This window comes from Canis lupus, chromosome 10 (genome assembly GCF_048164855.1).
Source record: "Canis lupus baileyi chromosome 10, mCanLup2.hap1, whole genome shotgun sequence".
In the NCBI taxonomy this organism is placed as follows: domain Eukaryota; kingdom Metazoa; phylum Chordata; class Mammalia; order Carnivora; family Canidae; genus Canis; species Canis lupus.
Window position 1 is genome coordinate 13,469,229 of NC_132847.1, and position 14,003 is coordinate 13,483,231.

General features: G+C 41.5%; 1 protein-coding gene and 1 long non-coding RNA gene across 17 annotated transcripts in view; both read left to right on the forward strand.

The window, feature by feature from the left end:
- The window catches only part of SNCAIP (synuclein alpha interacting protein), a 148,612-nt gene that overhangs the window by 71,700 nt on the left and 62,909 nt on the right, over positions 1 to 14,003 (forward strand). For all 16 annotated transcript variants that reach the window (XM_072840757.1, XM_072840745.1, XM_072840747.1 and 13 more), the window contains one exon: positions 2,564 to 2,667. In XM_072840757.1, coding sequence (XP_072696858.1) covers positions 2,611 to 2,667 — 57 coding nt within the window. In that variant the 5' untranslated portion in view covers positions 2,564 to 2,610. The remainder of the gene's footprint in view (positions 1 to 2,563; positions 2,668 to 14,003) is intronic.
- LOC140641231 (uncharacterized) lies at positions 4,737 to 5,413 on the forward strand. Its single transcript, XR_012037760.1, has 2 exons — positions 4,737 to 4,950; positions 5,178 to 5,413. It is a non-coding gene; the product is annotated as an uncharacterized lncRNA (long non-coding RNA).

A 14,003-nucleotide genomic window follows, 5' to 3' on the forward strand; every position in this document is an offset into this window, starting at 1 on the left:
TCTGGTCTATGGAATAAAGACTCTCACTACTATCTCAAAGTCTAAACACGAAGATCATCTGCTTTAATGTCATGCTTTGTATTATCCACTGGCTATGTCCCATTAGAATGACTGTGCTAGAGTGGATATTGTTGTTTATGTTATCAGAACACCTCAAAAAGGGGCTTGATGATTACTTGTTAATTTGTCTCGTTAAGATGTGTTCATGTGCATTTTATATTTCATCTGTATGTCTATATATTTAAAGATCCGCTCGATCTTCAGTTTCAATACTTTTTCTTGCTTCGTGATTCTTTGTTTCCGGTGATGTTGTTTTTGCCTGCACCCCATCCAGACACCCACATCATCTTGTGCTCACCAAAACCACAGGAATAGAGTCTGTAGGTCAACAATTCATCGTGGAGTATGGATGTAGTGAAAAGAAACTAGATTAGAAGAAAGTTGGCCAGTTGATGAGCTAGAATCCATGTAGTCTAGATTGTCTCAGAATCAACCAGAATGGAAGAGAAAGTCATTTTGTGTAATTTGCAAGTATGAGTGTGCATTTTTTTCTCTGAAAATCTTTGTGAGGATTAGAGGAAAAGTTACATGTTTTTGTACCAAGCAATTTGCTTAAGAATCTACTTTTAAATTTCCATAAATAATAAAAGTCCTGGATGTATATGTATATCTAAAAAGTATATAACAAATACAATAATATGTAAATATATAAAACATTATTATTCAACATCATTATTCAACATCATTTATTATTAAAATGATTATAATTACATTAATTATAATTATATATTAATCATATGTAATTAGTATGATTATGTAATAATATTATGTTAACTTTAATACACAATGTAATCTTGATATATAATATTATATATAACAAATACAAATTGATTTCATTTCATTTTAAACCTTAATGTGATTTCAAAAATTACTTTTTTTTTTTTTTTTAGAGAGAGGGAGAAGGGGGAGGGAGGGGCAGAGAGAATCGTAAGCAGTCTCCAAGCCCAGTGCAGAGTTCGACTCAGGGCTCTATCTCACAACGTGGAGATTATGACTCAAGCCAAAATCAAAAGTCAGACGCTCAACTGACTGAGCCACTCAGGCGCCCCTGAGAGAGCTTTTAATATTTATTCTAAGTGGATAATCTCATTTGAACATGGTGGTAGCATCCTAATCTTTTCTTGGATCATTTCTATATCCACTATAATTAAAAATATATAAAAATGGTACATGCTGTGGGAAGAGGAAGAGAAGAAACACTGGAAATTAAGTGACGGTTTTTTTTTTTTTTTAAGTGACGGTTTTGAGGTATGAAGGGCAAGTGATTTTTCTCTCATTTATAGTAATTAAGTGATTTGTGCAGCTTAAAAAAAAGAAAAGATCTCAAAATGGCAAAGCAGTGCCTCCAGAGTAAGAGTTTCCTTTTCAAAAATAGTCATTTTTAAACTCTTGATCTTATATTAATTACACCCAGTTTCATCATTAATTAAACTCATTTTCCTCAGCCTGGACTTCTTTTCACTTTCCAGTAATGTATTCCTTAGTCTTCTTATTTCTCTGTCTAATCAAGATAACCCTTGATTAGAGAACTGAAAGGGGAAAGAATAAATTATTTCAGATGCTCAATTCTGAGCACCTCAGACAGTTTCTATAATAAGAAAGACCAGTTAGGGTAAGGGGACCCTTGTTGGCTCTGTGAGTCAGCTCTGCAGGAGATGCTGTGCACTCAGGCACTGCCCGGAGATCTATATCTCTGTTCTTGACATCTGTAGGTACCACTGCCACCACCAATGGTGATGATGATAAGTGATGGGAAAGCAAGCTGGGAGGTGATGTATCTTCCTTGACAGATTTAAAGGGTTGCTACAGGCAGCCCTGAGGCAAGTGCTGACGGAGGACATTCTGGCGCCGGCCTCAGGTCACAGTCAGGCAGAGCTGTGAGAAGCCCGGAGCCATGTGGAAACTCTGTGGTTTACATCTATGCCTGGATCCTTCTTTTTGAAGATGGGAGAAGCTGGGGGAAGGGGTGAACTGGACGTTGGCCTACAAAATCTGAAGTAGCCATTACGGTTGGTTAGTTGGTCTCTGTCTTGTACTTGGGTTATGTTTGTGGGGATCCAGTGCTTACTGCTCCATGCTCGGCTTCCAAGGATATGCCCATAGTAAACATCGGGATATGATGAATATCCTAGATTTTGAGGCGTGCTCCCCATCACCAAAGCCCTGCTTTCACCCAGGGCGTGGTAAGTGCTAGGTGTGGGCTGGGTGCATCCTAATACTGGTCACTGGGGAAGCAGCTGATCTCAGTCACTGCCTTGGCACAAACAAGTGAACACAGATGAAGTGAAGCAAAGGACCTGGGGTGCTCCCCAGAGAGCCCGAGGAACTGAGCTCCCTGCTTCCAGAAAGCCAGGCAGGGACATCAGACGAGCAAACGTATGCTTGAAGGCAGCACTAGCCCCCAGTTACCCCACTCATTTTTGTTTATTTAACTATAGATGGGAGTTTGGGTTATAAAACAGCTAACTCATTTGCTTTTCTTTTTTGCTTTTGTCTTTTCCAGGACTTTTATAAGTATTTGACTTTACTCAAAATGTGCAAAGAGGAATAATGGAAGCACCTGAATACCTTGATTTGGATGAAATTGACTTCAGTGATGATATATCTGTAAGTAGCACTTCTTGCAAGCGATGCTTCAGGAGATACTGCTTTCACCTACATGGGCTGCTTTTTTATAATCTGTATATCCTAAACTCTCCCAATCGTGTTTAGCAGTTGACAGCCAAAATCCCATGTGGCAGACAGTGTGGTTTGGGGGTCTACTGGACTAAGAAGTGAATCTCACTTGATTGTGTGTGTGTGTGTGTGTGTGTGTGTGTGTGTGTGTGGTGGGGGAGGGGTGGAGTGGGAAAGACGGTTGGCCTTACTGAGCCTCCCCTTCCTAATAGGTTTCCTTGTTGTCAAAATTATTCATTGAGTAAACATATAAAGTGCCTGTGGATAGCCCGTGATTAACCCTATCAGTGATAATTCCCTTTATGTGATTGGCTTTGCCACAGCCAGCGTTCTCTGGAGTTCACAAGGACACGGAAGGCCAAATTATTAACTGATGAACAATAAGAGGAATCCTTCCAGTCATTTTAGGTATCAGTGCACAGGTTGGATGCTTTTGGGAAATGCTGAGAGAGTCCTGTGTTGATAAGGACTGGACCACCTGCTCTCTGAGGCCCTGCTTAATCCTGTAAAGCTATGGGCTGGTGAGCTGCTTCATTCCCACAATAGCCACCAACTTCCTGCTGCCTCCAGCTTACCCCACCGTGGCTCTGAGGGGTCCTCTCTGTACAAAGCCTGGCTAGAGCTGATTGTGATTTACCCTGGGCCACACAGTTAATTCTGCCACAGGGGCCAACTGGCAGCCAGGTTGGTTTCTCAGCCCTCAGCTGGATTGGAATGATGGGAAGGTTAATGTTTCTGAACGAGCCGTATAACTTTTCTTCCCAGCACCTCCATGGTCTGGAAGCTACTTTCCATCACTCTCTCAGGGCATGGAGCTTTGGGTCACCACTAGAAATGGTCTCAAAAAGCTAAGCTTCTTTTCACACACCTCTGGCAATGGAGTAATTTCTCTACTTTGGTATTCATTTTGAAGTAAAATTTGCATTATCTGTAAGCACTGGATTACTAGGGTGAGTCTGATGAATGACCTGCTTTATCTGACCCTGGATGAGTTTTTGGGTACCAGGGGAATGTAAATCTAGCCTCTCCTTGTTTTAGCTTCCAGACAGTCCTTATTGATCCTCATTATAAGAAGAGGAAACATGCATTATGATTAGGAGTTCAGAGTAGCTCTCTTAGCTTTGATAATGAAAAATTTTTAGGAGCATAGGCTTTGGGAGGCAGCAGTCAGCTCCCTCCTTTGCTCTGGCCTTTGCTGACTGTGCATGATAACTTCGCCTCTCCCAAGATACCCACCTAACATTTAAGGCTGTTTTGAGGATTGAGTGACCCAATAATATACATGGAGCACTTTGCTTGGCATACAGTAAGTTGCTCGTAAAGTAGCTTGTGTTATTATTTCAGTGAATAATAACAATAATATTTACATGACCAACGGTGAAGAAAGAACTCAAGGGAGAGAACCAGGCATCACGTCAGGACTTTTTTTTCTTTTAAAATACAATAGAGCATTTGTATTTACAGAAGAATCATCTGGCGGCAGCCTATAATTTTGATGAATTAGGGATCTCCGCTTGAAAGATAATAAAGCGTGTTAAGCAATAGCTGGCACCGTTTAGCAAGTCAGGGATACAGAATTATGTAAGAGTCCAGCTTCCACAACTTGACCACTTCGGAAACATAAATAAAGATAGTCCATTTGTAATTGCGTAGCTGCCCTCAAGCCTTTCCCCTATCCACTTTCAATAGGTTTCTATTGTTTGGATCTTTAACCTGCCTTCACAATTAAATCAGAAGGAAAGAAATGGCAGCCATGGAATGGTTGAAACAGTAATGGGTGCGCACTTACTGATCGCTCCCTTGAGGAGAGGCAGGATCTTGTTGAATCCATGCAACAGTCCTGGGAGGTAGAAATGTATCATGATCTTCATTTTACAGGTGAGCATACCAAAGCATGGAAGTGTTGCCCATCTTGTCCAGGGCCACCCAGCTCACTGGAAGCACTCTGTCTCTGGAACACCTGCTCTGGGTGCAGTACTTGACTGCCTCCCTGGATGAATATAGTCTACTGCAGTGGTCTTCAGGGTTGAAGATTTTACCCACTCCCCAGGGGATCATTTGGCAATGCCCAGGAACATTTTTGGTTGTCATGGTTGGGGAGGGGTCCCACTGGCATATAGTGGGTAGACACCAGGGATGCTTCTGAACAATCTAAAATGCACAGGAAAATCCCCTGTAACAAATACCTGACCTACAATGCCGGTAGTACTGAGGGTAAGCAATCCTGTTGCGTTGTTTTTTTTTTTTTTTTTAACCACATGAAATTTTAAAAAGCTCTAATATGGCAACCTCTATAACATAGCAGATTATTTTATAATAGCTCTGTTGGATCCAGGCTCAGTCCTTTAAATGTGCCAGGACTGTATTCTTAGATACTAACTTTTTGGAGAAAGCAGTGATGACCTCTTTAATATTGAAATGATTGTTCTCTGCCTGTTTAGGTAAACTAGCAGCAATAAATGTTACAACTGCTTTAAGAGCCAAATGGAGGGACGTCTGGGTGGCTCAGCGGTTGAGCATCTGCCTTCGGCTCGGGGTGTGATCCCGGTCCCAGGATCGAGTCCCACATCGGGCCTCCCTGCGAGGAGCCTGCTTCTCCCTCTGCCTGTGTCTCTGCCTCTCTCTCTGTTCTCTCATGAATAAATAAATAAAATCTTTTTTAAAAAAGCCAAATGGAGGCTATTTAGAAGCTGACGTTTGTAAAAGTAGGTGTGTTCAATTTGCTCATTCACTGGCATAAAAAGAATGTAGTCAGTCCCCCATAAACATGCCATTACTTTCAGGATTCCATAATCTCCATCTCTGACAGCCCTGACGTCTCTTCCCTGGTTGAGTGGTGGCAGGAGTGGGGAGGAAAATGCACAATACATTTGAAAAAAGATGTTTACCAAAAAGATGCCCAAGCTCACAACTGCTCTTCTTCCTCTCTAGCTGTGGCCCTCTGACATCATCTGTTGTCTCTGTCTCATCTTTTTCCCCTCTGGTCATGAGCCTGGTTCTTGTTTTAATTAAAGCACAAGCTGTATGTTGGTTCAAAATAGCAACTAAAACTTTTTTGCCTTTACCTAATGAGACAAAACCCAGAAGGCAATCAAATTATTTTGAAGCTTCCCAGACTCCAAAATAACATTCATCCTTCACAAACGGTGGGGTTTAAACTACACGTTCTTGTAACCCTGCCATCTCAACAGAGAGAACATTGCACAATCCCGGCAGGTCTGGGAGGGAGATGACGACACATAGAAACGCCACAGTGCAAAGCAGGGCTTTCCTGTCTCTGCAAATGGGTTTGCAGATTTCTTTCTTAACTCCTATGGAAGCTAGACCGCTCTCTTAGAGAAAGAAAAATGCGCCTGAATATTATTTTACCACAGGGTTCTTTGTAGTCATGGTGTATATGTTTTATTAAGAAAGGCCAGGGACACCCGGGTGACTCAGTGGTTGAGCGTCTGCCTTTGGCTCAGAGCATGATCCCGGGAGTCCTGGGATCAAGTCCCACATCGGGCTCCCCCCTGGATGCCTGCTTCTCCCTCTTCCTGTGTCTCTGCCTTTCTCTCTGTCTCTCATAAATAAATAAATAAATAAAATCCTAGAAACAAAAAATACAAAACTGTATGACCACTTTTCCTTCCCCTTTCTGAGCGACTTGGAGTAGGGACTCTGGACCAGTCCACAAGATGCCATCAGGTTTCCACATTTGGTACCAATGTGATTGCAAATTGCTGTTCAAAAATAATGGCATTGGTATATGTTATAAATAAAATATAAAACAAGCTAAAGAAAACACAGACAGTTCTCTTAATTTTATTGCACTTGGGCTTTCCCATCTGTAAATGGTAATAATGAACTACCTGTTGCCCTGAATCTTATGGAGAAAATATGAAATTTTATATATGTATGTATATAAATACATACACACATATTTATATAATACACACATAGCTCTACACATACTTATATGTGCATACGCACATACACATGTAAATACACACACAAGTAAGGATATACTCTCTTCCTCTATTCAGGAATTTTTTTTTGCCACTTTTCCTCACCACCAGGACTCCAACTTTGGTGAAAGATCACATTTTGTGACAGCCTATTTTTGTGTGTGTGTGTGTGTGTGTGTGTGTGTGCGCAAGTCACATGAGATCAAGACAAACAAGTGTCCTTGCTCTTCACCATCCCCTTTAAGCCAACCCGGAGTAATAGCACAGAATTATGTGGATTCATCTCCCTAAAGAGACTGAATCATTGTCTGATAGGAAAATAACTTCTTTTTTTTAAAGATTTTATTTATTTATTCATGAGAGACGCAGAGAGAGGCAGAGACATAGGCAGAGGGAGAAGCAGGCTCCCTGTGTGGAGCCTGAAGTGGGACTCGATCCCAGGACCCTAGGATCATGCCTTGAGCTGAAGACAGATGCTCAACCATTGAGCCACCCAGGTGTCTGGGAAAGTAACTCCTATGGCAAACAACTCTCCTTTCCGTGGGTTTTCACATTTTTCCATCCTTGCACTAAAATACCTGCCACCCTCTGGTTTGTGTGCACCACATTTTACTCAATGTAAAATACTAATGCTTCCCAATATTTCATTCCATTTCCACAAAGTAATTTCGTAGCAGCAGGAGGCCCCAAGAAAGGGCATGGGGATCTTATCAAGTAGACTTAGGCAGAGAGTTGAGTGGGTCAAGAATACAGCTTTTGCCCCGACTTTCAGAGCGAGAAAGAATGTGAAGTTAATCAAGGTAGAAAGAACCTGGCTTGTCTCTCTTCTCTAGCAAGAAGTCTACCTGAGTTAGATCCTATCATGATTGCTTCTGTGCTTCCTAGAAGGTGACCAAGATGCTCTCACGCGGCCTTGGCCCCCTTTTTACCATCCTGTCCCTCAGCCCTGCCCTTCTTGGCACTCACTTGCTCTTATCCACACTAAAACTTTTCTTAGGGCTTCTTGGTACAATCTAGTTTTATTGGGGGTCCACATGTTCTTTTTGCAAATGTCCTGTGTTCAAGTCTAGATTACCTTTCACTCCTCCCTTTTGCAGCCTCTATTACCAAAAGCCTCCTGCCTTGTTCTGCTATCACATGTCATCTGTGTTCTCTTGTATCCTAACACCTGCCAGCAAAGGAATTAAGAATAATCTAATCCAGACAAGATGAATTACATGCTCATGTCCCATAGGTAGTATAAGAGCCCAAGACCGGAACCTGGGCCCCCAGACTCCACATCTTGGACCTGATACCTCTTCCTGAGAAGGTGGAAAGCAGCCTTATAGAGTGATTTCCAAGAATGAGCAATTGCCAGATTTTTTTTTTTTTTTTTGCTCTTCCCTTACTCTGCAGATAGCCCTCAAAGATCTTATCTTTCCTGCTAGTGAGAGCATGTATTAGATTCACAGTACAGTTAATTTACACAGACTATTTACCTCTTATGTATGGCTAAATTTTATGCTGATCCACTCAACAACGTGCATTAAACGTTTACAGTGTGCCAGGAGCAGTTCTAGGTGTGGATGAATGACACAGGCTTGATCTATGTTCTCAGAGTTTACAGGACCCTATCATAACAATTGAGCCTATTATGAAATGTCAGGTTAACTTAATAGAAGGTCAGATTTAATTACAATTTCAAGCTCCATTCTTGACAGTCTTTATATTCCTCTGATGATTGATTATTGGCTCACAATTAAAACTAGACCATCACTGAATCATAACGAGGATTATAGCCAGCCCTATGTCCTGCTTCCAGTTAGATTTCTTTTAATCTTTCTTTTGTAATTTTTAATGTTTGCCTCAGTAGTTGCCATTGCTTTGCCTTAGCTTCTAAATGCTCATTTTTTGTCCTTTTTAATGTAAATAATAGTAATAGCATTTATTGAACACTTACTATGCATCAGACACAATTACTTGTGTTTTACATGATAGCTCATAATCTTCACAGCCATGCTCTGATAGAAGTAGCATTATTATCCTGTTTTACAGATGAAGAAACTGATAGAGGCTAAGTAATTACTATTAATTAGTGGGAAAATGGTGAAGCTAGGATATAATGTGGGCAGTTTGGCTCTATAAACCATGTGGGTAACTTCTGTTGAAATGACTTCTGCTGGGCCCTTTGGTCACCTCTGGTTGGCTCTGTTCATCCAGCTCTCTTCTCATCCATGATCACTTCTCCTAGCAGAAGGGGATCATTCAGTATTATGCTATCTCACCACCTTTGCCAGTGTGGACCTTCATCTTTTGCCTGACTGCATGTTAGAACTATAATGCTATATGCGGTATACTCTGAAAATGGTCAAAATAGCTACTGAGTCTTCCGAAATACCAACTGTAAAAAAATCTCAGCATAAAAGAATTTGATTATTAATTAAAAAAAAAAACCTCTCTTGATGGAATAAAAACAAGGAACCAGAACAAAAATGCATTTGAAAATAGGATTATTTCTATTCTTCTCTGACAAAGCCTAAATGTAGAAAGAAATGTATTTAAAGCAGTCTGAAAAAACGAAAGAAAGAGAAAGAAAGAAAGAAAGAAAGAAAGAAAGAAAGAAAGAAAGAAAGAGAAAGAAAGAAAGCAGTCTGGGATGAATTATATGAAAATGTAGCTCACCAGTACCTGCATTGTGTAGAAATGGAGGCTAAAACTGTGGACATCAGTATGGTCACTGTGAAATATGGAAATGTGGAAAGAATATTCCAAGGACACAGAACTGTGCAGAAGTTTGTTCCACATGGTATGGAGAAAAAGAGGCTTCTACAAAAGAGACTGGAAAACAGTTTTCAGAAATAGAGGAGGAATATTAAGGGAGCTTTGAAGGGAGAGAGGGATCTAAAGAATTTAAGGAAGCAAGTGGCCAATTGTGGGAAATAGGCCATTATAAAGAGAGGGATAGATTTTCCAGTGAAGACCCATTGGTGGCCATAATAAGAGTGGGGCCTTTGGGGTGGTAGAGTGGAAGCCATGTCACGGTGGCTAGAGGGGTAAATGTAAGAGACAAGGAAGGGGAGAAAATAACCACAGCAATTCTTTTAGAAAAGATGGCAGTGAACACAAGAGCAAGAAAGCCTGTGGTCAACTGGGGAGGCAGTGTGTCTTGAGGTGGCAGGGGTACTTTTTTGTTTTTATAGGATTAGGGGAAAGAGCCAAAGACGGTGGCTGAGAAGGAGAGAAGAGGGATGATGGCAAAGCCCGAGCTCTGAAGACATGGGAGAGGAAGAGGCCTGAGCACAAGTGGAGGGTTAGTGGGGAAGGGGTGGACTGTTAGTGCCACATGGTTGCCATCATCTGTGGGGAGAGCGTGAAGTCAGGACATGCCTTCCTGAACTGGAAAGGCAGGCCACCAGAAAGAAGGCCTAAAGTGCAGAAAAATACTACGCCTCTGAAAATCGCACTTCAGGGTGTGTCTGCTTTCACCGCCAGCTTTGTGTCTACACATGGTTGCTGTTTCGTTGTGTGCCTATTGAGATGCCTGCCTAAATTTTGGAAAGCTTTGTGAGGAATCGTGAATTTCAGGATGGTTGTTTGGATGACTGGCTTAATTGTTTCTTTTGGAAACGTAATGAGACCTTAGTTGTTTAAAGTCTCTAACTTCAAAAGGTGCTGGGGATTTTCATTCTTTTATTCTCTGTGGCTCATTACCATTTGAGTCATGTCTGCTTGTTCACCCAACTGGCTCCAGCTTTGTGGAGTAAGGGCCAAAGCCTTTTAGTCCTGAACAATATCTAGGGTGGTCAGAGATCCTCATGGCTCAGTGTAGAAATAATGCATGGTTATTATGAATCCCATGCATGTTCAAGCTATTTTGCATGGCAGAATGACAAAAGTGACTGGCGCAGGCTGGGATGTGTAGGATCGTCTTGCGTCATCTTGACTCTCTAGTTTGCGAAGCTAAGCTTCAGTGTCAGCCCTTGGCTGTGGACTCTTTTGGAGGAGGAAAGACCAAAGAGAGGCCAAATAACTTACTGGGACAAGCTGGGCTCTCCTCCTTTCTAATCCCAGCTCATCTCCCTCTTTGGGTCTCTTTAGTTGCCATATCTTGATCTGCTGAGCTTAAAATCAGGAGGGGAATGAAGATGGTGAGGGAAGAAGGGCCATATACACACATGGAAAACAGGTTGGAGAAAAAGATAAAAACATTCAGCATCATTTTAGTGCTTGCAAACTGACTTGACTTGGCTTTGGCATTATCTCACATGATTACCTGTGTTCTACATGTTAAGAAAGTGAACCCCAGAGATATGAAATGATTTATTTGTCCAGAGCCCCAGTTAATAAATATCAGAACTGGAGCTTAAAACTAGGTCTTCTGGTTCCAAATCCATTGTCCTTCATGCAGAAGGCTGAGACATCAGCCACTACCCATCCTATTAATCTATTAGAATTATTTTTCTTGTAACTATACTACGATTGCATCCCTAGGCTGGTAATAATGGGTCTTTCTAGGAAGGTGAGTGCCATATAAATATTAACTGCTACTATTATTCTTTTTATTATTGCCACTAAAATTGTGGTTACATAGGGGAATTCATTTTATTCAGTTCAGTAAGTGCCCAGTATCTTTGGTAAATAAAATATTGTCCATATCCTCAGGAAGCAGAGAAAGCAATGATGGGAATATATAGGTGAAATATCATGTGATAGAATCTGTAATGGATGTGTACCTAAAATATACATATAAAGCCATTGTTCTTGAATGTTAGCATGCATCAGAATCATCAGGTTCACTTGTGAAAATAAAGATTGCTGGGCTCTGCCGTCAGAGTTCCTAGGATGGGGCTCAAGAATGTGAATTTCTAATAAGTTCCTAGATAGGGTTGATGCCATTGGTCCAGACACCACACTTTGAAAGCTGGAATTACTTCCATCTGGGAGGGTGGGAGAAAATTTTGTAAAAGTGACTCCCAGACAAAGCTTGAAGAATTAAAAAGGGTTTGCCTAGTGAAATTGGTGGAATGGCATTCCAAGTAGATAGAATATCATGCATAAAGGTATAGACAGGTAGAACAATAGATCAGAAATCCATAAGAAATTTCACTTTGCCATAATCACAAGAGAAGTGGACGGTGCTAAGACAGAAGCCTGAGCTCATGGAGGGTTTCACATGCCATGCTAAGGCTTTGCCCTGTAGCCCATGCAGAGCCCCTGAAGGATATGAAACAGAGAAGCAGCTTAGTCAAATCTGCATTTTAGAAAGCTAATTAATTCTAGTGCAAGTATGGAAGCATGGAGGAAATACCTAAATATGAAAAAGCTACTTTGAACATCTATAATATGCCCAGGGATTAATCAGACATGTGCTTGTCTTGATATTTCAGTCAAGTAGTTAATAAGACCCTGTGTGCCATGCTCACATGCAAGTCCAAGTCACCGTCCTTTCTCTCTGGCACTTTTGGGAGCCAATATAACACTTAGGAAACAACAGCCCATAAAGCAAGGCAGTATTTTACCAAGGGCAAGGAAGAGTCTTTTAGGGCTAAAGCAGTTAGCCAAGGTTTCATGCAGAAAGCAGAGTGCAAGCTGGCCTTGCAGAATGCTGGCTTTTCCCTGGCCAGAGGAAGGCTTTGCAGGCAAAGAGGACCCTAGAGTAGAGAGGTACAGAAGGTGGCAGTAAACTTCTAATGCACCCAGACATTGAAGAAACAGAGACAGCTGGTCAACCCGTGGCTTTTCCTAGGACATGATAGAGGAATGGAAATGAAGTTCAGTTCACAAAGCCTAGTTCTATGGGAATAACCTCTGCAAGGTTTTCTTTAAAAAAAGAAAAAAAAAGAATAAATTAAGCAACAGAGAGCTAGGAAATGTAGTGCTTTTCAGCCATCTGCAAGCCCCCTCTCTCTTATCATCAAGGATAATATCATCAAGGATAATAACAGGTATCAGGGGAACAGAATACAAAGGCAGGGAGTAGGGGCAAGAGACAGGGAAATACATTGGGCTTTGGTTCTGATAGGGCCAGAATGACAGTGGTTGTTGCCCAGGGAGTTGGCCATTGTCCGGGGAATGAGGTGGGTTGGCAATCAGACAGCTCCTTATAAAAGGCCATCTGTCCTTTGCACTCAGATGAGGGCCTGGGAAGCCCTCCCTTTCAGCTCCCCGATGGTAGTACAATGAGCTCGTGCAAGGGAGACTTCCTGGGTCATTTGCTTATTCAAGAATGTGCACCTATGAAAATGCTTTTGCATATTAGTGTTGCAAGTTGTGTGTTTCCTCTGCTCCTCTTCCCATCATGACCTAACTGTACAACATTCTCTTAAGCTCTATCTTCTATCCAAAGAGCAGTATTGGTGCTTACTGAAACAAATACACAAACTAATGTTTTCCTTGTGTCTTTATAAAGGATGGTGGATTTGTTCACAGTGTAGGTTGGAGTCTTTGCTGAACTGGCCATTCCATATACCCTTACAGTTATCCAAAACTGATTTTCTGGCCAACACGTCATCCTTTTCTGAGATTGCTGTACTTGCGATTTTCATTACCAGGAGCAGCATATGACTTTTTCTTCAAGGTCATTATTCCCAAAGGCTTAAGATGTATGCCTTCACAGATGTGACTTTCTGTATGCCAGAGGTGGACACGCAAAGCTGCGGCGTGGGATGTAGGCTGAGGCAGTGGGTGGGCCTCAGCGAGGCTAGTCCTCTGCCTGTAGCTCAGTACCCACCCCAACCAGGCAAATTTAAACCCTATTACATTAAGAATTGCTGCACTCTTCAGACCTTTGAGATCACATAGGAAGAGCTGAAGATATAGCTAATAATTCAGAGATCCTGACATGCCTGACTTTGGGGTGAGAGGTAGCAGTTAGAATGCATGCGGCTGAAAATACAGAAAGCAGCACACCCAGTTCAATCAAATGTATATCATTAAGCCAAGTGAGCAACCTTATTGAATTTATCATTAACTATATTTAAACACAATCCATCTTAAATTCCCCATTTCTAAAATTTTGTCTTGGAGATAAAACAGGAGAGGGGGTGAGACTGCCAAAGGGTGCTTTTCTTGGGCACATGGCAGCTGAAACAAAAGCCCCAATTTTAATTGAATTATAAACTGTGTAATTATTTAACCTGTACCAGCTGGTCTCAAGAAGCTACCAGATTCCTTAGAGACCTTGTACTTGGCGAAGAACATAAGGTACCTTATTGGTAACAAGAAAAATGCCTTCTGTACCTGTGTTACCCCCATCCCCCAAAGAACGTACTGTTAAAGGGGAAGAATGCTTAAAGTTCAGTTTTGGTTTAAGAGCCAGTCCTCCCTCCTTCTGAGTATGTG